Source organism: Dama dama, chromosome 8 (assembly GCF_033118175.1).
Source record: "Dama dama isolate Ldn47 chromosome 8, ASM3311817v1, whole genome shotgun sequence".
Classification (NCBI taxonomy): Eukaryota; Metazoa; Chordata; class Mammalia; order Artiodactyla; family Cervidae; genus Dama; species Dama dama.
In genome coordinates this window covers 634,598-661,832 of record NC_083688.1, presented here as the reverse complement: position 1 = coordinate 661,832, position 27,235 = coordinate 634,598, and the positions used below count along the sequence as shown (strand labels likewise).

The 27,235-nt window shown below is 61.5% G+C and overlaps 1 protein-coding gene across 3 annotated transcripts; it reads left to right on the top strand.

The window, feature by feature from the left end:
• The first annotated feature begins 3,445 nt into the window (after positions 1 to 3,445).
• ATP13A2 (ATPase cation transporting 13A2) lies at positions 3,446 to 25,826 on the top strand. 3 transcript variants are annotated; one of them, XM_061148015.1, is made up of 29 exons: positions 3,446 to 3,476; positions 10,398 to 10,492; positions 10,809 to 10,991; positions 11,292 to 11,350; positions 11,510 to 11,624; positions 12,067 to 12,143; positions 13,888 to 13,965; positions 14,138 to 14,207; positions 15,040 to 15,147; positions 15,230 to 15,296; positions 15,381 to 15,509; positions 15,999 to 16,154; positions 16,550 to 16,660; positions 16,739 to 16,785; positions 16,870 to 17,058; positions 18,636 to 18,842; positions 19,541 to 19,636; positions 19,716 to 19,872; positions 19,956 to 20,076; positions 20,182 to 20,306; positions 22,349 to 22,509; positions 22,629 to 22,745; positions 22,844 to 22,923; positions 23,330 to 23,482; positions 23,563 to 23,659; positions 24,351 to 24,574; positions 24,658 to 24,809; positions 25,219 to 25,388; positions 25,479 to 25,826. In XM_061148015.1, the coding sequence occupies exons 1-29, from the start codon at positions 3,461 to 3,463 to the stop codon at positions 25,611 to 25,613; spliced, it is 3,495 nt and encodes a 1,164-aa protein (XP_061003998.1). In that variant the 5' UTR covers positions 3,446 to 3,460; the 3' UTR covers positions 25,614 to 25,826. The 3 variants fall into 3 exon arrangements, with proteins under 3 accessions (XP_061003998.1, XP_061003996.1, XP_061003997.1); XM_061148013.1 differs by having other exon boundaries at positions 15,013 to 15,147; XM_061148014.1 differs by lacking the exon at positions 3,446 to 3,476 and adding an exon at positions 5,441 to 5,555 and having other exon boundaries at positions 15,013 to 15,147.
• The last annotated feature ends 1,409 nt before the right edge of the window (positions 25,827 to 27,235 follow it).

Below are 27,235 nucleotides of genomic sequence, written 5' to 3'. Positions count from 1 at the left end.
GCTTCCCTACCCCGGGCTGGGTCGCAGGAGGGCACAAACTGCCTTCCAGCTCTGTTCACACTTAACCGATCTCCGACAGCCTCGCGGGGAGGTCACATTCTTGAATAATTTGATTTTGCTTCTAATCTCTAGACCTGTAGGGAAAGATGGGTTTTCTTGGGACTAATTTAATGGCTTTAAAGATGAGTTCTGCGCCAGCCAGCTACTGACAAGAAGCAGGGGAGTTGCCACTTCAAATCAGCTTCATCAGATGTCGTTTGCAACCGTAGATCATTCTCTCACCCCATTTAAACTCGAGCTAAATTAGAATATGTTATCGACTGATCGTTTAATTTACTGCTTATTGAATCTTCAATTGGACTGCAGGCAAATGTTCTATTTTAAGTCACAAAGACTTTTCTAATAAAACTGCAGACTTGAACAGGGATGGTGTTTTGTCCTTCACGCTACTTCTGTGCCCTAATTGTGTCCAGATGATGTGCTTCCATTCACAAAAAAGCATCCTGTGGAGTGCTTTGAGTTTCCCTAAGGGCTGAAGCCAGCCATCCCTTCTTACCCCATCTTTGGGCAAGTTGTTGAACCTCTGAGCCTCTATTTTCCTATCTATAAAATGGGAATTAAGCACATTCGCCTCTCAGAATTGTGGGTAAAGTCTCCATAAGAATAAATGTGGGGCTTCCCTGGTGGTCCTGTGGTTAAGAATCTGCCTTGAAGTGCAAAGGAGGCCGGTTCAGTCCCTGGTCCAGGAAGAGCCCGCATGCTGCAGGCCCCCGGGCACCATGACCACTGAGCCTGCACGCCAGAGCCCGTGAGCTGCAACCACTGAAGCCCACTGCCCCAGAGTCAGTGCTGGGCAGCAGAGAAGCCACTGCAGCAGGAAGCCACTGCAACAGGACCCAGCACAGCCAAAAATAAATAAACAAGCATTTTTAAAAAGAAGAATAAATACGAGTTCTTACCATCCCCCCACAAAAGTTCGTGAGGCATGAATATGTTAATTGAATTGAGGAGGGAAAAACCCCTTCACAACGTATAGCAAATCACCACATCATACACTTTAAATATCTCACACTGCTTTCAGTTACACTTCAGTTATGCTGAAAAAAACTTTAAAAATAAATACCTAACACTTATGAGTTTAAAAAACTAATAATGTAAAAAAAGAAGCTTCTCGCTTGCAGTTGAGTAAATGCTCCGTAAACTCAATTAACTGGCTTGTCTCAAAAACCTACTGTGGGGAAGATTGAGTCACATTTCCAAGGTGATTAATCCCCTGGGAATTCCTCGGTGGTTCGGCGGTTCGGACACCACCCTTTCACTGCGGAGGGCCCAGGTTAGACCCCTGGATTCAGGAACTGAGATCCTGCAAGATTTGGACGCCAGCCATCAGGACTGTCACCGCTGGCATATTTCCAACGTGGCCAGAGGGGGAGACCCCCTGTGCAGAGGGGGGGCTGTCTGCGCAAGGCTTCTCACCTTCTCACCGCCCACGTCACACGGACGGCCGGGTGCCAGGGGGCGGGCCACCGACACGGGACAGGCAGGTCTTCTTCCCACCTCCTCCCTGCTGGGGAAACTGCAAGACAAACTGCTGAAACTCCTCTTTATCTGTCTAGACAGCAATCATCTTGTCATGGGGTTTGTCACTACATGAGAAAATCCCTTCTGTTGCAAAGATCTAGTGAAACTAGGGAAATGGAGAAGTTAGGCGATGCTCTGTAGTAAACCAGGCCAGATAAGTGCATTCTCAAGTCTTTTGCCACTGGGCCTGCTACCCGAAAACTGTGTTTGCCTCTTGGGGAATGTCAAGCCAAAAGATCCGGATTAGGAAAGATTTATTCCTTGCAGAGAAAAGAGAACACCAGGGATCTATCTCCCCCTAAAGCAGCATCTTCCCAAACAGCAACACTAGGTAAGTTTTAAGCTAAGGGTACACGCAAACTCCTGAAGGGGCTTGGGCAGTCAACAGAGTCCAAGCTTTAGTTGATTGAAGTCACAAGGGTCGGAGAAGGTCGACGTCAGGTTCCAGTTGATCTGGTGGTTGAGCATTTCAGGCTAATCGTCACCACGATACAGAACTCAGCCTGATACAGAACTGAGAGTCTTTACAATTGATGTATTATCTTTGCTAGTGTTACTTCTCTTGCCGAACAACAATCCTTTATTCTTTTGTTCCCTTAAGGTCACTAGTTACTGAGACCTGGTCTAGGACAAGCATCGTGGACAGGCTTTGATCGCAGAACAGCTTGGGCCAAAAAAGTCTCTCTTATGTCCAGAAAGCCATGCCTGATGCTCTTCCCCCAGGGCTCCCCTATGCTATCGGATTACAGAACCAGGTACATTATGTCCTTCCTGTGGGTCCCCGAGGGAGCAGCAGCCGCAGAAGGGAACCTCCTCATTGGGTCCTGGGCCACAGACCGCCTGACGACCACAGGAAGAGCTGCTTCCCCAAAGGTGACCCTGGGCAGATGCAGGGCCTCCCAGATCCTCTGTGGTTTGGAAGGAAGCCTCCTTTGGCCTCCTCCCATAAAGACCGTGGACCATGTGGCAGGTGTGTCTCCTTCCCAGATGGCTCAGAGGTTGCAGTCTCTTAAATGCCAAGTGAAACTGAAAGAGTTAGTGACTCAGTCGTGTACGGCTCTTTGTGACCCCGTGGACTGCAGCCCACCAGGCTCCTCTGTCATGGAATTCTCCAGGCAAGAATACTGGAGTGGGTGGCCATTCCTTTCTTCAGGGAATCTTCCCAACCCAGCAATCATACCCAGGTCTCCTGCATTGCAGGTGGATTCTTTACCATCTGAGCCACCAGGGAAGCCCTAAAGAGCAATATCAAAAATAAGGGACAAATCTTGAGATGCAGTCCCCAAGCCCCCTGCTTTTAGGAAGATTTAGTCCAGTGCCAGGGTCTCATGAAAGCAGCTGGCTCCTGCCACCTCGTTTCAAGAGTTCATTTCACAGATGAGGAGAGAGGCTCAGAGAGGAAAGTGACTTTTTAAAGCTCTCACAGTAGACACTGCTGATGCGCATCCAAACCCAGGTCTCCCTGGGGCCAGGCCCAGCCCTTTGCCACTGTACCACACAGTCTCCTGGTAGGGGCATCAGAACAAGTCATTTATGCAAAACCAGCCATCCAGCCTGCCACAGAAATCAGGGTTCCCTGGTTAAGTGGTCTGCACAGGCATACTACTAAGTTCTCAGGGAGGAAACGGGGGCTCAGAGGAGTAGGCTGCCCTCCCTGGAGCGTCTGCAGAAGAAACGGGTCTTCTCACCTGAACCGAGGGAAGCCGGCCCCACCCCCCGGTGGCAGCCTGCTCCCCCAGCCCCAGCCGAGCAAACGGCGCCCTGCTCCCCACCTGCTCAGAGCAAACTCAGTGAGGAGAGGCACCTTTGATTCCACACCTGCACCTCCACCTCCCATTCATCAGCAAGTCCTGCCAACACCGCCCCCTTCATCAAACGTATGGACGGAGTCTCCGGTATGTATCAGACACTGCCAAGGCCTTCTCTGCCTTCCCCTGGAGTCTCTCCCCGCACCAGTGCTCCTCATCACAGCTCTGTCTCCTTGCAGCCCTTTCCCCTTTAGGTTACTCTGGAGTTTTCCTCTGCTGGCCCCTGGCTGCCGCCCATGTCTGTTTGTTCACCCTTCTGTTCCCAGCTCCGAGAGCAGCTCCTAGCATTGCAGAAATGCGTAATGATGCACTGGGCCCAGTTCTGGTCTCTATGTGACCCTTCCTGGTTTGCCCTGGAGCCCGGGGTCTCTAATCCTTTGGAGATCCTTAGTCCAGAAGCCATGATCCCCAGGTCAGGGGACACCATGTCTGAGCCTGTCACGATGGGACAACGTGCTAACGCCGCATATAAGCCCGGAGCCCTGGTGCTTTTCCGGGGCTTCCTTGTTCCCACCTGTGCAGGCTTGTCTGCAGCTGTGAGGCTTCTGAGATCCAGGTTATGCCTCTATTTCTTTATTTTAAAATTCTTATCTATTTATTTTTGGCGGTGCTGGGTCTTGGCTGCTGCGCCCAGGCTTCCCCTGGTTGCAGTGAGTGGGGCGTCTCTCTCGTTGCAGGGCGCAGGCCCCTCTGCGGCGGCTTCTCTTGTTGCAGAGCACGGGCTCTAGGCACACGGGTTTCAGTGGCTGCAACATGTAGGCTGAGTGGTTGTGTTGTGTGGGTTTAGCTGCCCCGAGACACGTGGGATCTTCCCGGACCGGGATCAAACCAGCGTCCCCTGGGCTGCGAGGCAGGTTCTTAACCACTGGACCGCCAGGGAAGCCCTAACCCTAACCCTGCCATTCCTCTGGCACGTCAGAAGCATTCTGTGCGTCACTGCCGAGCCGCCCCGCGCCCTGCAGGGGCATCTCTGAGCCTGTGAGTCTCTGGGCAGGTGTGCCTTCTTCCTTTGACATTTATCCAGTGGTGCCAGACATTGTCCCAAGTGCTTTAGATACTTTTCCTCTTGTAAGCCTCACAATAGTATCAAGCAGGTATTGCTCACGTCAGACACCCTCCTAAAGGTCAATAAATTACTTCCCTGGTTGTCCAGTGGTTAAGACTTTGCCTTTCAACTTGGGTGGGGTGTGTTTCACCCCTGGGTCGGGGAGCTAAGCAGCATAAAACAAAAGCAACATTGTAACAAATTCAATAAAGACTTTTAAAATAGTCCACATCAAAAAATAAATAAATAAAATGTAACTATGCTTTAAAAAGAAAAGAAAGAAACCTGAGACCCAGGCCCAGTGGCTTGCCCAAGGTCACAGAGCCTAGAAGAGGGCGCGCAGCTTGAACCAGCGTGCCTTGTACCTAATGGAGAGGCGGGGTGGCGGCCTGCTCTTAGCTGTGTGTCTCCTAAGGGTCGGGCTCCCAGGTGTGGGTGTCTGGTATCTAAGCATCACCTCTGTGTGTGAATCTGAGCAGTGTCTGCCTTCCGGGAGTCTGGCCTGTGTGTGCGAACCCACGTGTGTGTCTGAGGTGGTTGTGTAACAAGGCCGCGCTGTCTCCCCGGGTGCCCTCGTGTAGCTGTGTCACAACCCTGCACGCGAATCTGGAGGGCAGGGCAGGGCTGCGCACTCGCGCGTGCATCTGAGGACTAGTTCTCTGAGTGCGCCTGTGCTCATGCGTCTGAGGGTCGTCCTGTCGGCTCCCCGTCTTCCCCTCTCTGTGCGCCTCTGCCCCAGGGTCCTCGCCTCTGTCTCCGGGCGCCCAGGCCCTGCGCGCGGCGGGGCCGGCTCGGACGACAAGTCCCGGCGGCCCGCGGGGCGCGCGGACGCAGAGGGCGGGGCGAGGCCGGCTCGGACTACAAGTCCCGGCAGCCCGCGGGGCGCGTGGACGCGGAGGGCGGGGCTCGGCGGGGCTCGGCGGGGCGCGGGGCGGGGCTCGCGGGGGGCGCAGACCCGACTGCGGCACGGTGGCGGCCGCTGCCTGTTCCCGGTCCTGCAGGTGCTGCGGGCGGCCCGGCCCCGCCGCGCCCCGCGCCCCCGGCCTTCCGCCTCGGCCCCTACCGCAGGGCCTCGCGACGGCCGCGCCGGCGATGAGCGCGAGGAGCCGCCATGAGCGCAGGTGAGCGCGCCGCCGGGGCAGAAGGGACCCGGGCGCGGTCCACTGTCTTTGAGAGACCCCCACCGCGGGAGCGGCCCCCGGACGCCTCCGCGCCGCCCCCCCCGACACCCCCGAGCCGGGCACCCGCGCCCCGACTCCAGATCCCAGAGAGGCCGGGAGCCCGGGGTGGTGCCTTCCTAAAGCCCGGGCGGCTTAGCGCCCGGCGCCGCCGTGCCGGGGGTTAACCCGGGCGCGGGCCTCCCCGTGCGGAGACCGGCGTCCAGATGGGAGAGGCGTGGAGGTCGCTGCGTCCGGGCCTCTGAGCAGGTGTTCCTTTGGGCTGAGTGAATGAATGGAGCTGGAGGAGCCAAGGATTCCTGAATCTCTGGACTGGAGTGCCCTGGGGTACAAATGTCACTTCAGGCCTCCAGAGGAAGCCCCAGTGCCCCTGTCCACGGACCACACCATCCAAGTCACCTGTTCCAAGCCGTGTGTCTGGAGACCACCTAATTTAAATCCCGTCTGCTGCGAAGGGGACCAGTAGACCTCCGGTGTTTAGAGAGTGCTCATTTCCCAGCCAAGGGCCACCAACACCCGAGCATCCTCTCTGCAGCTTCAGACCCTTCAGGCCCCTCCCTTCTGTTTCCCACCTCACTCCCCCAGCCCTGACTCTAGAGTGCAGACCGGCTGAGGGACTGTGGCTCTTGGACTCCAGATCCAAAGATCAGGGAGCTCCTGGCAGGTTGTCCCTGACTCAGCCTGGCCCGGGAGAGGAGCTTCTGGGCTGCAGGAGAAGGGCAGCGAGGGAGGAGGCTGCCCTGGGCCTCCGCCGGGTCATCAGCAGGAAACCAATGCTTCCGCAGGAAACAAGAGGTTCCCAAATGGTTTTGACTCCAGCCCTCAGCTCTGCAGTGCTCGTGGCATTGCCCCGGGGCTGTGGAATCAGACTAGGTTCAAGTCTAGTCTTGACCACTCAGAGCTGTGTGGCTTTGGACATGTTAATCAACCTCCCTGAGCCTCATTGAAATGGGGATCCTAATCCTTACTTTCTGAGAGGTGGCTGTGAGGGTGAACGGGAGGAATGTGTTCATTCAGACCCACTCATTTCCAGCTTCACCCCTTTCAAGCTCTATGAGCCTGGGCAAGGGACCTTGAAGCTGTGTTCCTCAGTTTCCCCAGCTGTAAAGTGGGATGATAACAGTCCCTCCCTCAGAGGGTTATGCATGAAGATTGGTTGCTGTTATTGAGAAGAGGAATGCCGTCATTTGTGAAAGTATGCTCATCTCAAGCAGCTAGTGGTCCCGAAAGAGATCAGACGCTGCCCTGACCTTCCTGTGCCATCCCTGGGGAGCCTGAGACGCGAGAAGATATAAACAAAGCCTCCTGAGTATTTTGACAGGTGTCCTGCAAAAGCGGGCCCTGGACTTGACCTTGCTGGGAATCTAGAGTGTTCCACAGATGTGACTTCCTCCTTCAAACTGCCTTCCTCCTTCCCTAGGTTGACTGGGAGAAGTGATGAGTGTGTGATAGACACAAGGAAGAACTTCCAGAGGGAACATTGTTTAGATCCCGGGGGAAGCGAGATGGTGAGGGCAGCTCCAGGTGGGCTCTAGCGGGGCCCTTCAAGACGAGGCTGGTCCCTCTGCACCTGCCAGCTGGCCCAGGGCCGGAGAGGGACTCAGCGACCCTTGCCCGTTGCTTCCCTGCCCTGTTATGCCGAGGTCTGCAGCCTTTCACTCATTCATTCATTCAGTAGGTTCTAGGTGCTGTAAGCGGGAGCGGGTGACGCCTGTGCAGGCCTGATGCGCTGCTCTCAGCGGAGGCGGGAAGTGGGCAGAGAGGACTTTGGAGTAATGCCCTTTCCAGTTGTAAGACAAGTTGGTGGGCACCACGCTGCAGCCCCGTTCCCAGCCCGGCCCCTGGCCTGGGGGTGTGGAGGCCGCGGGGTGGCTGCTGCGCGCACAGCTATGGGTTTTCAGACGGGTCAATGGATGGGTCGATGGAAGGGAGCCCGAGAAATGGGTCGGGGCGGAAGCCACACCTCCTTGGCAGAGGAGCTGGTGACGCCCTCCTGCACAGGCCACGCTTCAGGAACTTGCAGGCCACGCTTCAGGAACTTCAAACACCCCCTGGGCCGGCTGCCTCGGGCTTACCATCCTGGAGAGGGGGAAGCCGGAGAGGCTGAGGCCCTTGTGAAAGGTCACCAATGGGGACAGCAGTGATGGCAGGCATGGTGCTGCGGTTAAGAGCGGGGACCCTGCAATCACACCGCCTGGATCACATCCCACCACCCGCTGGCTGCGTGCCCTTTGGGCGACTTACTCCACCCCTCCGGGCCTCAGTTTCTTAATCTGTAAAATAGGGATAAAAGCAGTTCCCAGTTGACAGTGTGGTGAGGAATGAGTGAATCGAAGTGTGTCAAGCCCTTGAACGGTGCCTGGCCTGTGTCAGCCCCGTTTGTTATGGTGGTGGTTTTGGGGTTTTTTTTACCTTGCAGCTTGCAGGGGATCTTAGTTCCCCGACCAGGGATTGAACCAGTGCCCTCTTCAGAGGAAGCACAGAATTCTAACCCCTGGACCGCCAGGGAATTCCCCCTTGAGGTGCTCTTCCCCTTATACCTGTGGTCAGCCCTGAAGGGGAGAGACCACCCGCTTTGCCCCCTCAGGAGGCGGGTCTCCAGGGCTGGCAGGGGCACTGATGGGAAGGCCAGCAGGGACTGTGGTCTTTGAAGCAGGAACAGGAAAAGGGCTGAGCCTGCCGGGGGCCCAGGCCCCGAGAGCCAGGCCGCCAGGCTGGATGGGTCCTGAGTGCCCAGTGTCCTGGGCCAGGGCGAGCCGCCTGCTCCCCACCTGCAGCCACAGAGGCGCACAGGCCCGCAGAGAGAGGAGGGCCGCCTGCAGAGAGCAGAGGACTGGGCCCTTTGCTGTCTGCGCTGCCATCGGGACGGGCGGAAATGACGTCCTGACAAGCCTCCCTCAGAGGCCGACTGGGCCGGGGCCAGGAAGCAAACGGGACCACCCCCGGGGGTCTCTGTGAGCCCCGGGGCGGAAGGCTGACCAGGCCCAGGTGATTGAGAGCTGCAGGCTTCAAGTGTGTGTGCGTGCGTCTGTGTGTCTGTGTGTGTGTGTCTCTGTGTGTGTCTGTGTGTATTCCCCAGACTAGGCCCTTCCTGGAGCTGGTGGCAGCTCCATAGATTTCTGAGTCACCCAATGGATGGGTGGATTGGCCGTGGTGGAGCCTGGGTGTATGTGGGTTTTGAGTCATCTTGTTGAGAGAGGCTTCAGGCAGCCCAGGCGTGTGCCGGGCTCTCCGATGGTGCCCACTGCCCCTAGAACGCAGGATCTGGGCTGTGACTTGCTGGCTCCGCCGTCGCTTGGGGGCCTTTGTGGCTCAGCCTCAGTTCCCCCGTTTGCTCACACGGGAAAGATAAGCAGCTCCTCGTCGTGTTGCTGGAGAGTGAAAGGAACTCATTCCTGCGGCAGGTTCAACCCAGTCTTGTCAGCCGGGAGGTGCTTAATGGATGTTGGCAGTTCTGACTGGTCATTACTGTAGTAATTATTATCACCATCCTTAGGTGGAGGCGTGGGGGCCGGAAGAGGAAAGAATAGACTGTCTGGTCTGATCTCATGGGCTTTAAAATCCTACCTAACGTCTCTGAGCCTAACTTTCTTCTGTAAAAAGGGGGTAGTTACTGTGCTCATGTGGCAGGGTCACTGTGTTACTCACATAAGAAGCAACGGGAGCAGAGCTCACACGTTGTGGGTCTTTGGGAAACGCTGGCCCTCCTGGCTGCCTTGGGGTTTGGAGCAACTGCAGAAACCTGAGTGTTTGGGGGCAGAGCCCCTGAGGGGCTGGGGCTTGCGACAGGATCAGCTGCCTGGGACACCCTGGGTTTGTTGGGTGGGACCTTTAGCTCAGGCCTCTGCAGGGTTCTGTCTGGAGAGGCGGGGAAGGGAGCCCAGAAACTCAGCAGGCTGCTCCCCACCTGCCCGGCTTCCCACCCCCTGCAGCGAGCTCTTCCCGGGAAGCATGCAGCTGCCCAGCACCACCGCCTTCATGCCCGCGGGTCTGGGAGGGGCTCGGGCATTGTCATGTCTTAACAGCTTCTCCAAGAGGTCTAGGGACCACAGTTGGAGAAAACCCTGGCAGAGGCTGGGAGCCGTGAGTCCTACCCCTTCCAGGGCCCCAGATCGCCCCCTGTCTGCCTGCTCTGCTAGGACCATAGCTCTACAGTAGGGGAAGCAGGAGAAGAATGATTTCTGCAGTAGAAATGCCCACCATGCTTCCCCGAGCCTCAGTTTACCCATCTTTAAAATGGGCCCCTTCCTCACAGAAGGAAGCTGCCCGCTGTTCACCTGGGCCCTGGGGGCTTGCTCAGCTCATTCCCCGCCCCCAGCCCACCCCCAGTGATGGGGTTCTTCCCTCCTCCCCCTCATTTCACTCTCACAGTGAGGCTGCCCTTAACGTTTTATTGGTCCAGATTCTCAGTGTGAGCGGATTCTCAGTGTGAGCGGATTCTCACGGCCAGGCCTGTGCTGGGCGTGAAGGTTAATCAAGGATGAAGAGCCCTGTCCCTGCCCTTGGGGTGGAGACCAGGTGCCAAGTGGGGCGCAGCGCTCCCAGGAAGCCAGCGGCTGGATGTGTGGGTGCTGGCAAAGCCGGGCGGGCCCGGGGCCCTGACTCTGGGCCACAGCCAGTCAGAAATCAGCGGGGGCACAAGGAAGAAAGACGCTGTGAGCGAGAGCCAGCAGGACGTGGAGAACAGAGCCGGGAAGACTCAAGTTGCTGGGTGTATCAGCTTAAGTCGTGTTTAATGAAGGAGGAGGAGCCCCCCACTAAGGACGTTTCCCCTTCTGCCCACAGACAGCAGCCCGCTCGTGGGCAGCACGCCCGCCGGTTATGGGACCCTGACGATCGAGACATCTGCAGATCCCCTCAGCTCCTCAGCTTCATCCGTGGTACGCGGGTGGGGGGGGAGGGTCCCCGGGGCGCAGTGGTTAAGCACCCGCCTGCCGCCGTGGGGGACGCGGGAGGCGTGGGTTCGATCTCTGGGTCGGGAAGATCCCCTGGAAAGGAAATGGCAGCCCGTTCCAGTGTTCTAACTTGGGAAGTCCCACGGACAGAGGAGCCTGGCGGGCTGCAGTTGTGACCTGGGGGGTCTCAGAGAGTCGGATGTGACTGAACACGCGCGCATGTGGACGGGGAGGGGCGGGCGAGCTCCGGGTGGGGGTGGGGCAGCCCGCCCAGCCGCCCTGGCCTCGTCCCGCCGCGCAGAGGCTCAGCGGTTACTGTGGCAGTCCGTGGAGAGCCATCAGCTATCACGCCGTGGTCTGGATGCTGGCGGGGCTCCCATTGCTGCTGTTCCGGTGGAAGCCCCTGTGGGGGGTGCGGCTGCGGCTCCGGCCCTGCACCCTGGCCCGCGCCGAAACACTCGTCATCGAAACAAGAGACAGAGAGGTGCGTGGGCGGGGCGGGGCGAGCCTGGAGCCGGTGGGTGCCGGTGCGTCGGGCTCGGGGGTGCAGAACTCCTGGGTTCCCGGTGCAGCCTGGCTGCTGACATTCTGTGGGGCCTGACATGGGAGCATCTCCTCCCTAGACCTCAGCCTTCCCATCTGAGCAGTGGGCAGATGGGGCAGGGCAGGAGGTCCCCCAGATCCTTGATCCCTCCCTCCTCCAGCGGGGACCACCTGGCCGTGGGGTGGGGCCGGGGAGGGGAGGGATCGCTTCCCGGACCGAGTCCATGCCTCCGTGTTCCAGGATAGTTCGTGGCAGCTCTGTATGGTCCAAGTGCAGACGGAAGACATCTGTGCGGACGGGTGAGGCAGCCGCGTCCCCCTTCCAAGGAGCCCTGCTCCCACTCTCCTCCCACGAAGGCACCGACCCGGGCTTCCCGTCCCAGGGTGGGGACCGGGTGGCTGGGGACAGGGGGGTGCTGGGCCGGCCTGGGGTCCACAGTAACCCCAGCCCCTCTGCAGCCTGCAGCCACCCCCACAGACGCGGGCAGAGGACGGCCGGAGCCAGGCGGCCGTGGGGGCAGAGCCGGAGGACGCCTGGAAGGACACCACGGGGCTCCACAGGCCCGAAGAGCCGGTAAGTGGACAGCAGGGCTCCAGACACGCCCTGCCCGTCCCAGGGCCCAGTTTCACACCCTCTGCTGTAAGAGCTGGCCTTCACTGTGCTCCAGGCACCTCTGGTTCTCCTAAGAGGCCAGGATACCGGCTGATCACCTTTCTTATTTTGAATTTAGTTTATTTTTTATTCATTTTTTAAAATTAATTATTGGCTGCGCTGGCCCTTAGTTGCAGCACGCAGGATCTCTTCGAAGTTGCCTGACCAGGGGTGGAATCCCGGTCTTGTGTTGAGAGCGAGGGGTCCCAGCCATTGGAGCCCCAGGGAGTCCCTGCTGGATCACCTCTTGCATTCCCACCCCTCTCCCGCCGCCCGCCTGCTGCCCGCCCCCCAGGTGCACACCCCCGCCCCCCCCATCTCCGCTGCCCCCCGACGCGCACACCTCTCTCTGTCCCCGCTCCAGCGAAGGCTGCGCTACTACGTCTTCCGGGGCCAGCGCTACGTCTGGATGGAGACCCAGCAGGCCTTCCGCCAAGTCAGGTGGGCACCGCGGCTGCGCTGGGCCGGGCAGAGGAGGTGGTGGGGGGCTGCCCTGCGTGGACTCCGCTCTCAGCTCCAGGCCTCGACCCCCGCCACCCCGGGCAGGTCACGGAGCCTGCTAGGGCCTCAGTGTTTCTGTTTGTAAGTAAGTCGTGAAGGGGATTCTGGCCTCGAGTCCGGGGTTTTACTGCGGTTGTTTATTTCGGGCTGTGCTGCGTCTTCGCCGCTGGGGGCGCTGTTTTCTAGTTAGGGCGGCGCCTTCCTTTGTTGCCCCGGGGCTCGTGGGGTCTTCCCCGACCAGGGCTAGAAACTGTATTCTCTGCGTTGGCAGGAGGGCTCTCAACCGCTGGGCCACCAAGGAAGCCCCATCCTAGCGCTGTTTAGAATGCAAAGCACGCGCTTGGGGCGCAAGGCTTGACCCAGCACCCGGCCCACGGTGGCAGCGCTGGACGCGGACCTCCTGGCGCAGAGCGGGGTCTTGTAGCTGCTCTGCCACCTGCTAAGGGCTTGAGAAACGCGAGCTCACTTTGTGTCTGAGTTTGAGCCCCGAGAAGCAGACCGCAAGACAGGATTCAGGTGCAGGGAGTCTGGAAGGTGACGCCAGGAGACGCCGGGGACAGGAGGCAGGGAAGAGGAGGCAGCGTGGCGGGCTCGTCGTGGGCGCCCCGGGCGCAGGCCTTGGGGGTCCCTTTAGCTAGTGACGCGCACACGCCTGGGGGTTCCCTCACCCAAGGAGCAAACCGGGGGGCCGTCCCCGTCCTCTCCCGGCCGTCACTGGTCACGCAGTGCGCGACCTCGGGGACGATTCTGGCCTTCCTGGGCCGTGTGCAGAGCGTGCTCACGCAGCCGGGAGGACCCTGAAGCCACCACACGTGGTTGCAGTAAAAGGCAGCGCGCCCAGGGGTGAGCGCCCTGCGGGCGTGCGGATGCCCCAGGAGCCCCCGCTGGGAGAGGCCAGGAGTAACTGCCGTGTTTGTGGCTCAGTCGGTGTCTGAGCACTGTGCAGACCTTCCCCCATCGACCCCACCCGCAGCCCCGGGACGTGGTGCTGTCCCCAGCTCCATCCTGCCGGTGAACATCTGAGGCCATAGAGGCTAAGTGACCTACCTAAGGCGGCATCTTTTTTTAAGAGTTGCTTTAACAAAATTTATGCCAACTTTATCTATCTATCTATCTATATACATATATATGTATTTCAAAATCAGAGCGGCAAGCACACAAACTGTTAACGGAGGACTTGTAACAATGCTTAAAATATGTTATGCATGTTTTACTCATTCTGGCATTGATGTCAGTAAATAATAGCAGCACTAAATGTCCCTGAACAATAGCAGCTGTTGTCCCTGCTAAGTATTTTCGTCATCTCGCATTGTTTTTCTTGGGTAACAGGGTTTGAGGCCCAATCAGAGGAACAAAAGGGGAAAGTTAGGGCTTCCCTGGTGGCTCAGGCAGTAAAGAATCTGCCTGCAATGAAGGAGACCTGGGTTCGATCCCTGGGTGGGGAAGATCACCTGGAGGAGGGCATGGCAACCCACTCCAGTGTTCTTGGACAGAGGAGCCTGTCGGACTGCCATCCACAGGGTGGCAAAGAGTCAGGCATGACTGAGCGACTGACACTCACTTCTTTCAAGCCCAGAGTTAGTGTGGGACGCGCTTTCTCCAGGGGGCTGGGGTGGAAGAGGTGGTCCAGGAGCAGGGGCACTCAGCCCCCACCGCCCGCTCAAGCCCCCCTCCCCTCCCCCAGCCTACTGGACCACAGCCGCACCTGTGATGACCTCCGCCGCTCCAGCGCTGGCCTCAGCCTGCAGGACCACACCGTGAGGTGGGAGCTGCCTGAGGGCTGGGCCTCTGTCTTGCACCCTGGGGTGTAGCCTGCTTCCAGTCTCCTGCCTTCCCTGGCCTCAGTCTCCCCAGCTGTGAAGTGGGGCGCTCCATCCCCGCCAGAGGGCCCAGCTGCCTGCCTCCCATCTGACGGCTCTGTCACCCACCTACAGGAAGGCCGTCTATGGCCCCAACGTGATCAGCGTCCCGGTCAAGTCCTATCCCCAGCTGCTGGTGGACGAGGTAGGGCTGTCCCAGCCTCGCCCCAGCTCTGGCCCTGTGTGACCTGGACCGGGGGCTTGCTCTCTCTGGGCCCCTTAGCAGAGGCAGGTCCTGCCTGCTGTCCTCTTCTCCGCAGTGGAGATGACTCAGATCCCACCCCGGTCGGCTCAGGGAGAGGGATCGGAGTTCTGGTCCAGGCTGGGCTCAGAGGCCACGACACACCACATGGCCAGGGCTCCCGCCTTGCTGAGAGCCAGGCTCTAGCGCCTGGGTCCTTGCATGCCTTGCCCACCTTCCTGCTCCCACAGCCTCCTGGCAGAGACACTTTTCACACGCGAGGAACTGGAGCTTCCGTCTGGGGGAGATGGGCAGGGTTACACGGGATGGAGGGAAGCCGGTGCCCGACACACCGGGAGTACGGGCTGACACGGCCCTTGAGCCGGGGCGGACGCCGGCGAGACAGGGGAGGCCCGGAGCCCGGCCTGGTGCGGGCCGTCAGCCGCGCGGGGCGTCAGGCAGAGACTGAGCCCTCCGTGCCCCGGCGCCCCTGCGGCACGGTGGAGCTGGCAGCAGCGGCCTGCAGAGCTGCCCTCACCCTTGTGTGACAGGCGGACAGTGTGCGTGGTGGGGGCCTGGCCTGCAGACCTGTGTCCCCTTAGAGCAGGGAGTGGGGCCAAGGGAGTCAGGGTGGGACCGACCAGGAGCCGGTCTGCCTTCCGTCCTTCGGAGCCGTTGGTCCCTCTGCTGTGGGTCACAGGAGGCCCCGCCTGGAGCTGGTCACCCCCGGGGAGCCCTGGGCCCTGACGCTGCCTCCCCGCCCCCCCAGGCACTGAACCCCTACTATGGGTTCCAGGCCTTCAGCATCGCGCTGTGGCTGGCCGACCACTACTACTGGTATGCCCTGTGCATCCTGCTCGTCTCCGCTGTCTCCATCTGCCTGTCCGTCTACAGGACCAGAAAGGTGGGTGGGCGGGGCGGCAGGGACAGGGCGGGCGTCCCCGGGACCTCCACCCACCTGCGCCCTGCTGTCCGCCTGCCCACAGCAAAGCCAGACCCTGAGGGACATGGTCCAGCTGTCTGTACGGGTGTGCGTGTGCAGGCCTGGGGGAGGTAAGAAGCCGGGGAGGAGGGAGGCTGGGGGAGGGGAGGAGGCAGTGGCCCCCCCAGCCCTGCTGACCCCCGGCTTGCCCGCAGAGGAGTGGGTGGACTCCAGCGAGCTGGTGCCCGGAGACTGCCTGGTGCTGCCCCAGGAGGGTGGCCTGATGCCCTGTGACGCGGCCCTGGTGGCCGGCGAGTGCGTGGTCAACGAGAGCTCCCTGACAGGTCAGCCCCTGCCCCTGCCGCTGAGCTCCTCTGCCTTTCAGAACCATCTTAGCTGGAGCTCTCTTCCCCCTTGCTCTCAGGTAACCGTCCTGACCTCACCGCTTCCCGCCCCACAGGCCCCGGGGAGGCCCTGCTGCCTCGAGGCAGCCGCTTGGGCTGGAGTCAGTCTCTGTGGTGGTTTGAGTACATGAGAGACGCAGCTGGTTACAGTGACCCCAGTGGACAGACAGCAGTGCCTTCCCTGACCCTGGCCCCCCAGCTTTTCCCAGCTCCCTCGAGAGACGGTTCCTGGGCCAAGACTGCCTCACTGTGCCTGTGTTCTGCGCGCTCCGGGCCTCAGTGTTCCTCTCTGTAAAATGGGGGCAGTGACTCCTTCACACGCAGTTAGAAGAGCTGAATGAGGCCCAGGGCTTCCGTAACTGTTCTCTGCTTAGGGCTCGATCTGGTTGGTCGGGGGGCCGCCTGGGCCTCATGCCATGTAACCCCCAGGGGAGAGTGTCCCAGTGCTGAAGACGGCCCTGCCCGAGGGCCCGGCGCCCTACCTCCCGGAGGCCCACCGGCGGCACACGCTCTTCTGCGGGACCCTCATCTTGCAGGCCCGGGCCTTCGTAGGACCCCACGTCCTGGCGGTGGTGACGCAGACAGGTGCGAGGCGGGGACTCGGGCAGGGACGCCAGGGTCAGCAGCCGGGGGAGAGGGGACACAGAGCCGGGGGGCAGCTGGGCGCAGCGGGCGGGACCTTGGTGAGAAGGAAGGACCCCCTGAGGGAGAGAGCGGCCCTGTGCTCCCCAGGAGGCCCCTGCCGCGTGGGAAGGGGTCCCAGTGTCACCAGATTGGACTTCTTTTCAGCCAGAGCTGCAATCTGGATGTGAAGTAAACCACCCAGCTTGTAGCTGGTGTTACTGGTTCTGTGTCAAGTAAACCTGTGAAGTCTGGGCAGGAGCTGTGGGTCCCCAGCTGGGCGATCACTGACCCCCAGAGCTGTGGGAGGTGTGGGGGCGGGCCAGGTGACCCCTCCTGACCCTTGCTTCCCCTCCCAGGGTTCTGCACAGCCAAGGGGGGCCTGGTGAGCTCCATCCTGCACCCCCGGCCGCTGAGCTTCAAGTTCTACAAGCACAGCATGAAGTTCGTGGCTGCTCTCTCGGTCGTGGGTGAGTGGCCCCCCACCCCCCGCCCTGCAGGGGCCCGGAGCCCGGCCCAGCCCTGCTGAGCCCCTCCTGTCTCCCCAGCTCTGCTCGGCACCGTCTACAGCATTGTTATCCTTCTCCGCAACCAGGTAAGCCTGGGGGGCTGGAGGGCTTCCGGGGGGGCCCATGGCCCACCCGGGCTGGCCCTTGGCCCTGACAGCGCCTCCCGCCAGGTGCCCCTGGGTGAGATCGTGATCCGGGCCCTGGACGTGGTGACGGTGGCCGTGCCGCCCGCCCTGCCGGCCGCCATGACCATGTGCACGCTCTACGCCCAGAGCCGGCTGGAGAGCCACGGCGTCTTCTGCATCCACCCGCCACGCATCAACCTGGGCGGCAAGCTCCGGCTGGTGTGTTTCGACAAGGTAGGGGCCGCGGGGACGCCGATGTCACGGTCGGGCCCCCCACACACACCGCTCACCCCGCAGCGCTGACCAGGGTCCCTGCTGCCAGCCTGTGGCCCCTGCTCTGAGCACTGGCCCCCACCCTGTGTCCTGGGAGGGAGACACTCAGAGGCGCCCTCCACCCTCCACTCCACCTGTGTTGTGCTCATGTTCTGAAACTCGAAATGTCTGAAATCACCTAATTTGCTTGAAGACTGCTGAGGGCCTACTGGGTACCCAGTGTGCATGCTAAATCGCTCAGTTGTGTCTGACTCTGTGCGACCCCATGGACTGTAGCCTGCCAGGCTCCTCCGTCCATGGGATTCTCCAGGCAAGAGTACTGGAGCGGGTTGCCATGCCCTCCTCCAGGGGATCTTCCCCACTCAGGGATTGAACCTGTGTCTCTTCTGTCTCCTGCATTGGCAGGTGGGTTCTTTACCAATAGCACCACCTGGGAAGCCCCTGGGTACCCAGGGCTGCTGGCAACACGGGGGATCCGGCAATCAGCCCCTCAGAAATGTGCCCGCCACCAGGATGAGTGAAGCAGGGACCATGGAGAGCTGCAGATGGCGATGGGCTCTAGGGAGGGAAGAGAGGGGGTACATGGGAGGAGGCAGCGGGGGGACGCCCTTAGAGAGAGGGCAGTCGAGGCTCCTTGAGTCCCGCGGTGATCTTTGAGGGGTTGTCCCCACCACGATGAGAGCGGGGCTGGCCCGGCGGAGGGGGTACGCCGTGTGGCTCCTGGCTCCTTGGAGGAACAGACCATGGGAAACAGTGAGCAGCCCTGGCTGACCAAGGGCTGGCAGCCCTGGTGAGCAGGCTGCATGTTATCCGCGCAGTTTGTTTCTGGCTGTGATGAGTCCTCGTTGCAGCGAGCGGGCTGCTCTTTGGCGGTGTGCAGGCTTCTCATTGTGGGGCGTCTCCTGTCTCAGGCACCTTTCTGCGCGGCGTCTCCCGCCGCAGGGCACGCTCAGTACTTGTGCCACACGAGCTTAGTGGCCCACGCCATGTAGGACCTTCCCGGACCCGGGATCGAGCCTGTGTCCCTGCGCTGGCAGGCGGGTTCTTATCGCTGCACCCCCAGGGAAGCCCCTGGTGTTATGTAAACTGAAAGAGTGGAGCGTGGTCAGATCGCAGAGTTCCCAGGCTCGTGAAAGGGCCAGTGTGGAACTGAGCCGCTGAAGCACAGTGCGGGAAATGCATGAATCCTTTCACCCCATTCATCCATCATTCATTCCTTCATCTCCCTGGGAGCCGGGCATAGCCAGGCCCTCTGGTGCCACAGTGGACAAGTGGCAAGGTATAACGAGGCTGTGGGTGGGAGCCCCGAGGAAGCAGGCTCCCTGGAGGGAATGATGCCAGAGAAGCCCCGGGGCCTGAGGGGGCATCCTGGCCGAGGGACCCGCTTTACCAAAGGCCCAGAAGCACAGAGACCTCTTCTGGCTCCAGCCCTGGCTCCTGGGGCTCTCAGGGCCCCCCCCAGCAGCGACGTGGGCGCCCAGCACAGCAGGACAGCTCACCTAGGACTCGCCACTGACCTGCCTGCTTGCCCCCTGCAGACAGGTACCCTCACTGAGGACAGCTTGGATGTGATGGGTGTGGTGCCCCTGAAGGGGCAGGAGTTCCTGCCGCTGGTCTCGGAGCCCCACCACCTGCCTGTGGGGCCCCTGCTCCGGGCACTGGCCGCCTGCCACACCCTCAGCCGGCTGCGGGACACCCTGGTGGGCGACCCCATGGACCTCAAGATGGTGGAGTCGACTGGCTGGGTGAGGAGCCCAAGCAGGTTCGCCCCCGCCTCTGGGTACCCGGGCCTTCCCTGAGCCCCCCTGGTCTCCACTGTGGGACTCCCAGGGGGTTTCTCTCTCACCCACCACCAAGAACAGCAGAGGCCACGGCCTGTGCCGACCCCGTGCCAGCGCTCTGCTGCAGGGGCCTCATCTGGGGTGGGGCGGGAGCTTAAGAGCTGCCTCACTGGGAGGAGACAGGGAGGTTTGGAATAACGTGTCCAAGGTCACCAAGTGAAAGTAAAAGTGAGGTCGCTCAGTCGTGTCCAACTCTGCGACCCCGTGGACTGTAGCCCACCAGCCTCCTCCGTCCATGGGATTCTCCAGGCAAGAATACAGGAGTGGGTTGCCATTTCCTTCTCCAGGGTATCTTACCAACCCAGGGGTTGAACCCAGGTCTCCTGCATTGCAGGCAGACGCTTTAACCTCTGAGCTACCAGGGAAGCCCCCAAGGTCACCAACTAGCTTGTAAATGGCAAAGCCAGAGTTTGAACTCCGGTCCTTCCAACTCTGGAGCCCACATTTGTGACGTCTGTTCCATCCGATCTCCCATCAAGGAAGTCCTCCACGGGTCTAACTCGAGCCTCTCCTACTGCCTCTTTCCTGGGCCCAAGGGTTGGCTGCCCAGGCCAAGCCAGCGTTCGGCCCCTTGATGCCCGCATCCTCTGTCTGCCTCCCAGGTCCTGGAGGAGGGGCCAACTGCAGACGCGATATGTGGGACCCAGGTTTTGGCGGTGATGAGACCCCCGCCCCAGGAGCCCCACCTGAAGGGCATGGTGAGTCTCGGGGGCGCCCGTGGGGCGTGGGGGTGTGGGGGCCCACCAGTCAGTCCTCAGCTGCCCTCTGGCCCTGCAGGAGCCCCCGGCACCGGTCAGCATCCTTGGCCGCTTCCCCTTCCTGTCAGCGCTGCAGCGCATGAGCGTGGTGGTGGCCTGGCCTGGCGCCGCCCAGCCCGAGGCCTGCGTCAAGGGCTCTCCCGAGCTGGTGGCCAGTCTCTGCAACCCCGCGACAGGTGAAGGGGCCCCTGGGCTGCAGGTTGGTGGGCGCCCAGCCCCTGCCCCCACCCCGCCCCCTGACCCACCTGTCCCCCGGCAGTGCCTGCTGACTTCGCCCCGAGGCTGCAGAGCTACACCGCTGCAGGCTACCGCGTGGTGGCCCTCGCGGGCAAGCCGCTTCCCGTCCCAGCCAGCCTGGAAGCCGTTCAGCAACTGCCCAGGTGGGGACCAAGCGCCCGCCTCGCGCATGCAGCGCCAGGCCCGGTGCCCTGTGGGGGCTGGGGAGGCGCATGGCCCGCGGCCTCTGACCCAGACCTGCCTCCCAGGGACGCGGTGGAGCAGGAGCTGAGTCTCCTGGGGCTGCTGGTCATGCGGAACCTGCTGAAGCCGCAGACGCCGGGCGTCATCCAGGCTCTGCGCAAGACCCGCATCCGCACCGTCATGGTGACAGGTAGGTACCACTGGCGGGGCGGGCCCCGAGAGGGCAGGGTGCCCGGTGTCCGCTCCGGGGCGTCTCTGCTGGGCTTCTGTTCCTGGTCTGGTCCTCTTCAGACATTTCCAGTATCCTCACGGTTCCCTCTGAGGGATAGTTGTCACCCCAGCTGATGGAGGACGGACGCGAGGCAGGGCAGGAGTGGCAGCCGGGCACCCACCCGCTGGGTGAGCACCCCTGAGGGCGGAAGGGCAGGTCAGCCCGGATGGCCTCCCGGTTCTTGGAGGAGGAAAGACCCCAGCCAGGGTGACACAGAAGGGCTCAGTGGGTTTTGGTCCTCCCCTTGTCCTCCAGCCCCTGCACACAGAGATACACACGCACGTACACACAGAGAGAGACAGACATATACACACAGAGACCCACATACACACACAGATACCCACATATACACACACGTGTACACATAGACACGTACACCCACTCAGACACACAGAGATGCACACATACACACACGTACACACACGTGTACACACAGACACGTACACCCCCCCACAGACACACAGACATGTACACACACATACACACAGAGACATACACATGTACACACACATACACATACAGATACCCACACACACACACACACGTGTACACACAGACACGTACACCCACTCAGACACACACAGAGATGCACACATACACACACGTACACACACACATGTACACACAGACACACCCCACACACAGACACACAGACATGTACACACACACGTGTGTACACACAGACACGTACACCCACACACATACACAGAGACACACAGACATGTATACAGACATGTACACACACACACACAGAGACATACACATGTACACAGACACACAGAGACATAGACACACAGACACACAGAAGGGCTCAACAGGTTTGTGTCCTTCCCTTGTCCTTCCACCCCTACACATGTACACACACGCACATTCACAGACACAGACACGTACACACACATATACACACATGTATACACATAGGCACACATGTGCACATACATGTGCACAGACACACAGACACGTACACACACACACACGGAAGGGCTCAATAGGTTTGAGTCCTTTCCTTGTCCTCCCACCCCCTACACACACACAGACACACACACACACACGTGCACACTCTTCCTAGCAGAGTCCCACAACATTAAATTGTATGTGTGGAACTCGAACCCAGGCTCCCCACTTTCTCCTAAGACCAGTTTTTAAAACTTAACTAGTTTGCTTATTGGCTGCACTGGGTCTTTGTTTCTGCACTCAGGGGGACACGGAAGGGCTCAATAGGTTTGTGTCCTTTCCCTCGCGCTCCCGCCCCTCCACACACACACACATACACACACAAGCGCACACACAGACACATGGAAGGGCTCAATAGGTTTGTGTCCTTTCCCTCATGCTTCCGCCCCTCCACACACACACACTCTTCCCAGCAGACCCCACAGCGTTAAATAGTACGTGTGGAACTGGAACCCACTCCCCCGCTTTCCCCTGAGACCACCCTGAACGTCTGCTGGCCCACATCCTGGCTGCGCGTCGTTTCTGGGTCTGTGTCAGGCTCTCTGGCTGCAGCGAGCAGGGTGGCTCTCGCTGCGGTGCGCGGGCTCCTGTAGCTCCTCTGTGGGGCACACGCTCCGGGAGCCCGCGCTTCAGCGGTGGCCGCGCTGGGCTCAGTGGTCGCAGCTCGCAGGCCTCAGGACGTGGGCTTCTGTGGTTGCGGCGCACGGGCTCAGTTGCCCCATGTCGCGTGGAACCTTCCCAGACAAAGGGTCAAACCCGTGACCCTGCGTTGGGAGGCAGATTCTTAGCCACTGGACCACCAGGGAAGCCCTATCCTAGGCCCTTTGACACACAGTTTTATAGATGAGGAGACCCAGGTTCAGAGACCTTGGCACCCTGCCTGAGCTCGCTCAGCCAGTCCTAGTGGACGGAGTCCGTCCAGCCTCAGTTTTCCCCGCTATACACACGTCAGGGTTAGGATGGCCCCCCAACGGCAGCCGGACCCTGACCTTGCCCTGTACCCCCAGGGGACAACCTGCAGACGGCGGTCACAGTGGCCCAGGGCTGCGGCATGGTGGGCCCCCAGGAGCACCTGGTTATCGTTCATGCCGCCCCCCCCGAGCGGGGCCAGCCTGCCTCCCTTGAGCTCCAGCCAGTGGAGTCCTTCGCAGCCACAAACGGGGCCCAGGTGAGGCTGACCCCGAGTTCCAGCCACAGCCCCCCACGCCCCCACCCCTGTGTCACCTGCCCCAGGCCCTAGCTCTCAAGGGGGCAGGGGGCACTGAGCTGAGCTTCCCGGGCCCCCAGGATCCTGACCAGGCCGCCAGCTACACCATGGAGCCAGACCCCCGGTCCAGCCACCTGGCCCTGAGCGGGTCCAGCTTCGGTGTCCTTGTGAAGCACTTCCCCAAGCTGCTGCCCAAGGTAGGGCCGCCCCGGGGTCCCCCGGCCACCCCACCCCCCGCCTGCTCAGCTGCCTCCTCTGGGCTGCCTCAGCCCCTCCCACCTCCCTGCGCCCCCAGGTGTTGGTCCAGGGCACCGTTTTTGCCCGTATGGCGCCCGAGCAGAAGACAGAGCTGGTGTGTGAACTGCAGAAGCTCCAGTGAGTGCTTGTGGGTGGGCCGAAGGGGGCGGCTGGCCTGTGGGCCCTGGGTCCGTCCTGCTAACAGGCACCCCAGCCCTTGGTATCTGCAGGGGACGGAGTCCAAGAGTCCCTGCAGATACCGAAACGCACAGGTGCTCAAGACCCTTTCATAAAATGGCCTAGTACTCTCCGCCCTCTGCGTCCGTGAACTTAGGCCCTGCAGACACCATAACTGCACCTGTTCGCTGGGGCACACGGCACCCCATTCCCGAGCATTTCCCAGGCACCCTGCGGGCAGGGGGTGGAGCTAGCCCCCTGCTGTGCCTGCAGGCTCCGGGGCGGGGGGTCGTGTCCCAGCCACAGAGGCCCCTGTGGGCCCAGAGCTGGTGGGTGAGCCGGGCTGCCCACCCTCCGGTCCCACCAGGTACTGTGTGGGCATGTGCGGGGATGGCGCCAACGACTGCGGGGCGCTGAAGGCGGCGGACGTGGGCATCTCGCTCTCCCAGGCCGAGGCCTCGGTGGTCTCGCCCTTCACCTCAAGTGTGGCCAGCATCGAGTGTGTGCCCATGGTCATCAGGTAAGGCAGGCCGGGTGCCAACAGGGGCCGGGGGGGTGCTGGGCGGGGCCTGGACCCCCCACACCATGCCCGCTCCCCAGGGAAGGCCGTTGTTCCCTGGACACGTCGTTCAGCGTCTTCAAGTACATGGCCCTGTACAGCCTGACCCAGTTCATCTCTGTGCTGATCCTATACACGGTGAGCGTCTCCTGGGCCCTCGGCCAGGGGGTGAGGAGCCAGCAGGTTCTGGGATAGTTGGCGTGGCCGCAGATTCTGCTCTAGCCACGTGGCGTGGGCACCGTGGGTCTCAGAGGCGAGGATTGTCTGAGATGGTGAAAGCGCTGAGCCCCTGGTGCACAGTAGGTCCTCAGAAACCAGAGCAGCTGTCCTGGGCTCGCGTTACCTGCCCCCCCCACCAACTCCCTGGGAGCTTCTACCTGCAGGGAGACTAAGGCAGAGCCCGGGCTGGGGTGAAGGAGGCGGCGGCCTCTCTCCCACGGAGCGACATTTCCCCACATGCCCTGACCCGGACCTCAGCTGTGCCCCCAGCATCCTGCCAGCAGGCATCGTCCCCTCTCTGCTGGGAGCACACACTGAGCACCCCCCAGAAGCAGGTGATGCCACGGGCAGCGGAAGCCTTGAGCTGGCTTCTGCCTCGTGTCCACCCACAGCCTTGGGAGGGTGGGAGCTCTGGGTCTTCCAGGACCGCCTTCAGGCTGGGTGCTCCCATCAGATGGAGGCCGCCCAGGTCAGCGGGCACACCTTCCCCAGACCTGCACGGGGCTCCGGAGAGGCAGGGTGCCAGGACACCTCACGCAGCAGAGCTTTTCAGGGCAGGGTGGGTCCTCCCAGCAGACTGGGAGCTGTCCTGCCTCCTCCCCGCCGGCAGGTCAACACCAACCTGGGCGACCTGCAGTTCCTGGCCGTGGACCTGGTCATCACCACCACGGTGGCCGTGCTCATGAGCCGCACAGGGCCGGCGCGGGCTCTGGGGCGGGCGCGGCCGCCCGGGTCCCTGCTAAGCGGGCCGGTGCTCGGCAGCCTGCTGCTGCAGGTGGCCTTGGTGGCCGGCGTGCAGCTGGGGGGCTACTTTCTGGCTGTAGCCCAGCCCTGGTGAGTAACGGGAGCCGGTCCGCGTCCCCCCTGCGGCCTGTCCCCCTCCCCGCGTTCCCTCACCCCAGGCGCTGTGCCCCCAGGTTCGTGCCCCTGAACGGGACCGTGCCCGCACCGGACAACCTGCCCAACTATGAGAACACGGTGGTCTTCTCCCTGTCCAGCTTCCAGTACCTCATCCTGGCCGCCGCCGTGTCCAAGGGGGCGCCCTTCCGCCGGCCTCTGTACACCAACGGTGCTGCTGCGCTGGGGCACGCGCTGGGCAGGGATGCGCTGGATGAAGGCGGAGGGGGGATGTGCTGGATGAGGGGGGATGCGCTGGACGGCGGGGACACGCTGGACGAGGCGGGGTGCACTGGACGGCAGGGACACGCTGGATGAGGGGGGGACGCGCGGACGGCGGGGACACGCTGGACGAGGGGGGTATGCGCGGACGGCGGGGGCGCGCTGGACGAGGGGGGGACGCGCAGACGGTGGGGGCGCGCTGGATGAGGGGGGATGCATTGGACGGTGGGGGGATGCGCTGGACGTGGGGGATGCACTGGACGGGGGGACGTGCTGGATAGGGGCGGCGCGCTGGACGATGGGCTGGGGGGCTGGTGCCCGTGGGGCCCCCTGACCTGACGGGCTCCGTCCCCTCCCAGTGCCCTTCCTGGCGGCCCTGGTGCTCTTGGGCTCCGTCCTGGTGGGCCTCGTGCTGGCCCCGGGGCCCCTGCAGGGGCCGCTGACGCTGAAGAGCATCACCAACACCCGCTTCAAGCTGCTGCTGCTGGGCTTGGTCGCCTTCAACGTCGTTGCGGCCTTCATGCTGGAGGTGGGGCCCGCCCAGGGCTGGGGTTGGGGGGCCCTGGAGGTGGGGGGGACCTCGGCCTCAGCTGCCCCTCACACCGCCCTGTCCCCGCAGAGCCTGCTGGACCAGTACCTCCCGGGCTGCCTGCGGCAGCTCCGACCCAAACGGGCTTCCAAGAAGCGCTTCAAGCAGCTGGAGCGGGAGCTGGCGGAGCGGCCGTGGCCGCTGCCCGCCGGGCCGGTAAAGTAGCGCCCCCCGCCGGCCCGCGCCCTGCACACTGGACCTGCTGCCTCTGAGCCTCGACCGGACCCCAGAGCCCCTCCGCAGCCCCGAGCCCGCGCCTTCCCCCGGGTAGACGCTAGCTACCTGCGTCCCCCACTCCAGACATTCCATGTAGACGACGGCCACCGCCCCAGGCAGAGCCGCTGTCCACGTAGCGAATAAAGTCGTCCTATTTTCCTGGCCGTGCCTTTCTGCTGCCTGACACCACAGACCTGGGTACCCTCTCGTGTGTCTGTTCTTGGCATCCCCTGAATTTTTCAGATGACGGTGGAGCACCCCTTTCTGCGCGTCCGTGTCCTCTTCTGACAGTAATAGTTCCAGCTCACGCGCGGGCGCAGTGCTCTGTTCAGCGTTTTTATGTATCGTCATTTAATCCTTAGGACTGTGGTGTACCATTCCTCCCCTTCTTCTTTCAGGTTTTATTTTTTGTCGTGCCACGCGGTTTGCAGCATTTTAGTTTCCCAGCCAGGGATCAAACCCCGGGCCCACAGCAGTGAAGTCACGAAGTCTTAACCACTGGACCACCAAGGAGTTCTCAGTGCCCCTTTTACAGATACGGAACCTGAGGCTTAGAGGTCGTGCAGCACATAGTCAGAGCTGGGACCAGGTCACTTTGACCCCAGAGTCTACGCTCTTAACCTTTCTACCCTCCTGTGGAGACAAGAGAGAACAGGATGTCTCAGAGGAGGCCAGCGCCTATGAGGCGTTAACGGGGGCAGCTCCCTGCTTCCCAGCCGCCACATCCTGGGCTGTGTTTGCGGTCCAGCCCCTCCCTCACATGAAGATTCAGGCTCAGCTAGAACCATGTACACTGTCCCCCAGGGGAGGGTGGGTGCTCCTGACGTCATCCCAGCAGTGGGGCCTTGGCCGAGCCCCGCCGTAGAGATGCGGCTGGTCATCCAGTCATCTGGGCCCCCACGGTGGGCGGGGGTGACAGGAAAGAAAAGCCCCTCCCCAGCCTCATTTCTGGAAGCCGCGGCGCCCCCCCCCCCCCCCCCCCCCCCCGCCAGCTTGCCCTCGTGGGAGCTCAGTGAATGTTGGCTCAAACAGGACCAGGACGTGGGGTATGGAGGGGCATCCTCTGTGACACCAGGGGCATCCACAGACCCTCCGCCGGATGCTGAGTCTCAGCAGCAGTTCAGGAGGCAGATGCTGCTCGGGGGCCGGAGGATACCGCCAGGCCTGGCCGTGAGTCCCTTCTGCCCCTAACTGGCCACTCCTGCCTGCGCTGGGCAGTCATGTACATGTCAGGTACAGCGCTACAGCAGCGAACAAAGACAAGACCTGCCTGGGTGCAGCTCGTAAGACGTGGTGTCAGAGGCGGGCAGGGAAGGGGCAGCTCTCCAAGGAGATGGGGACAAGAGTGCCCTACCTGCCACCCCACTCAGAAGGAGCTGCCACCTGTGCGCGCGTCCCTAAGACAGAGGCGTGTGGAAGAAGTGGAGGGTCTGGGGGTCAATATCCAGAGGCAGTAGCTTGGGGCTCAGTGTCCCCCTTTGTCAAGCGTGGTGGTGGTTTAGTCACTAAGTCGCGTCCGATTCTTGGGACCCTGTGGACTGTAGCCCACCAGGCTCCTCTGTCCATGGGAT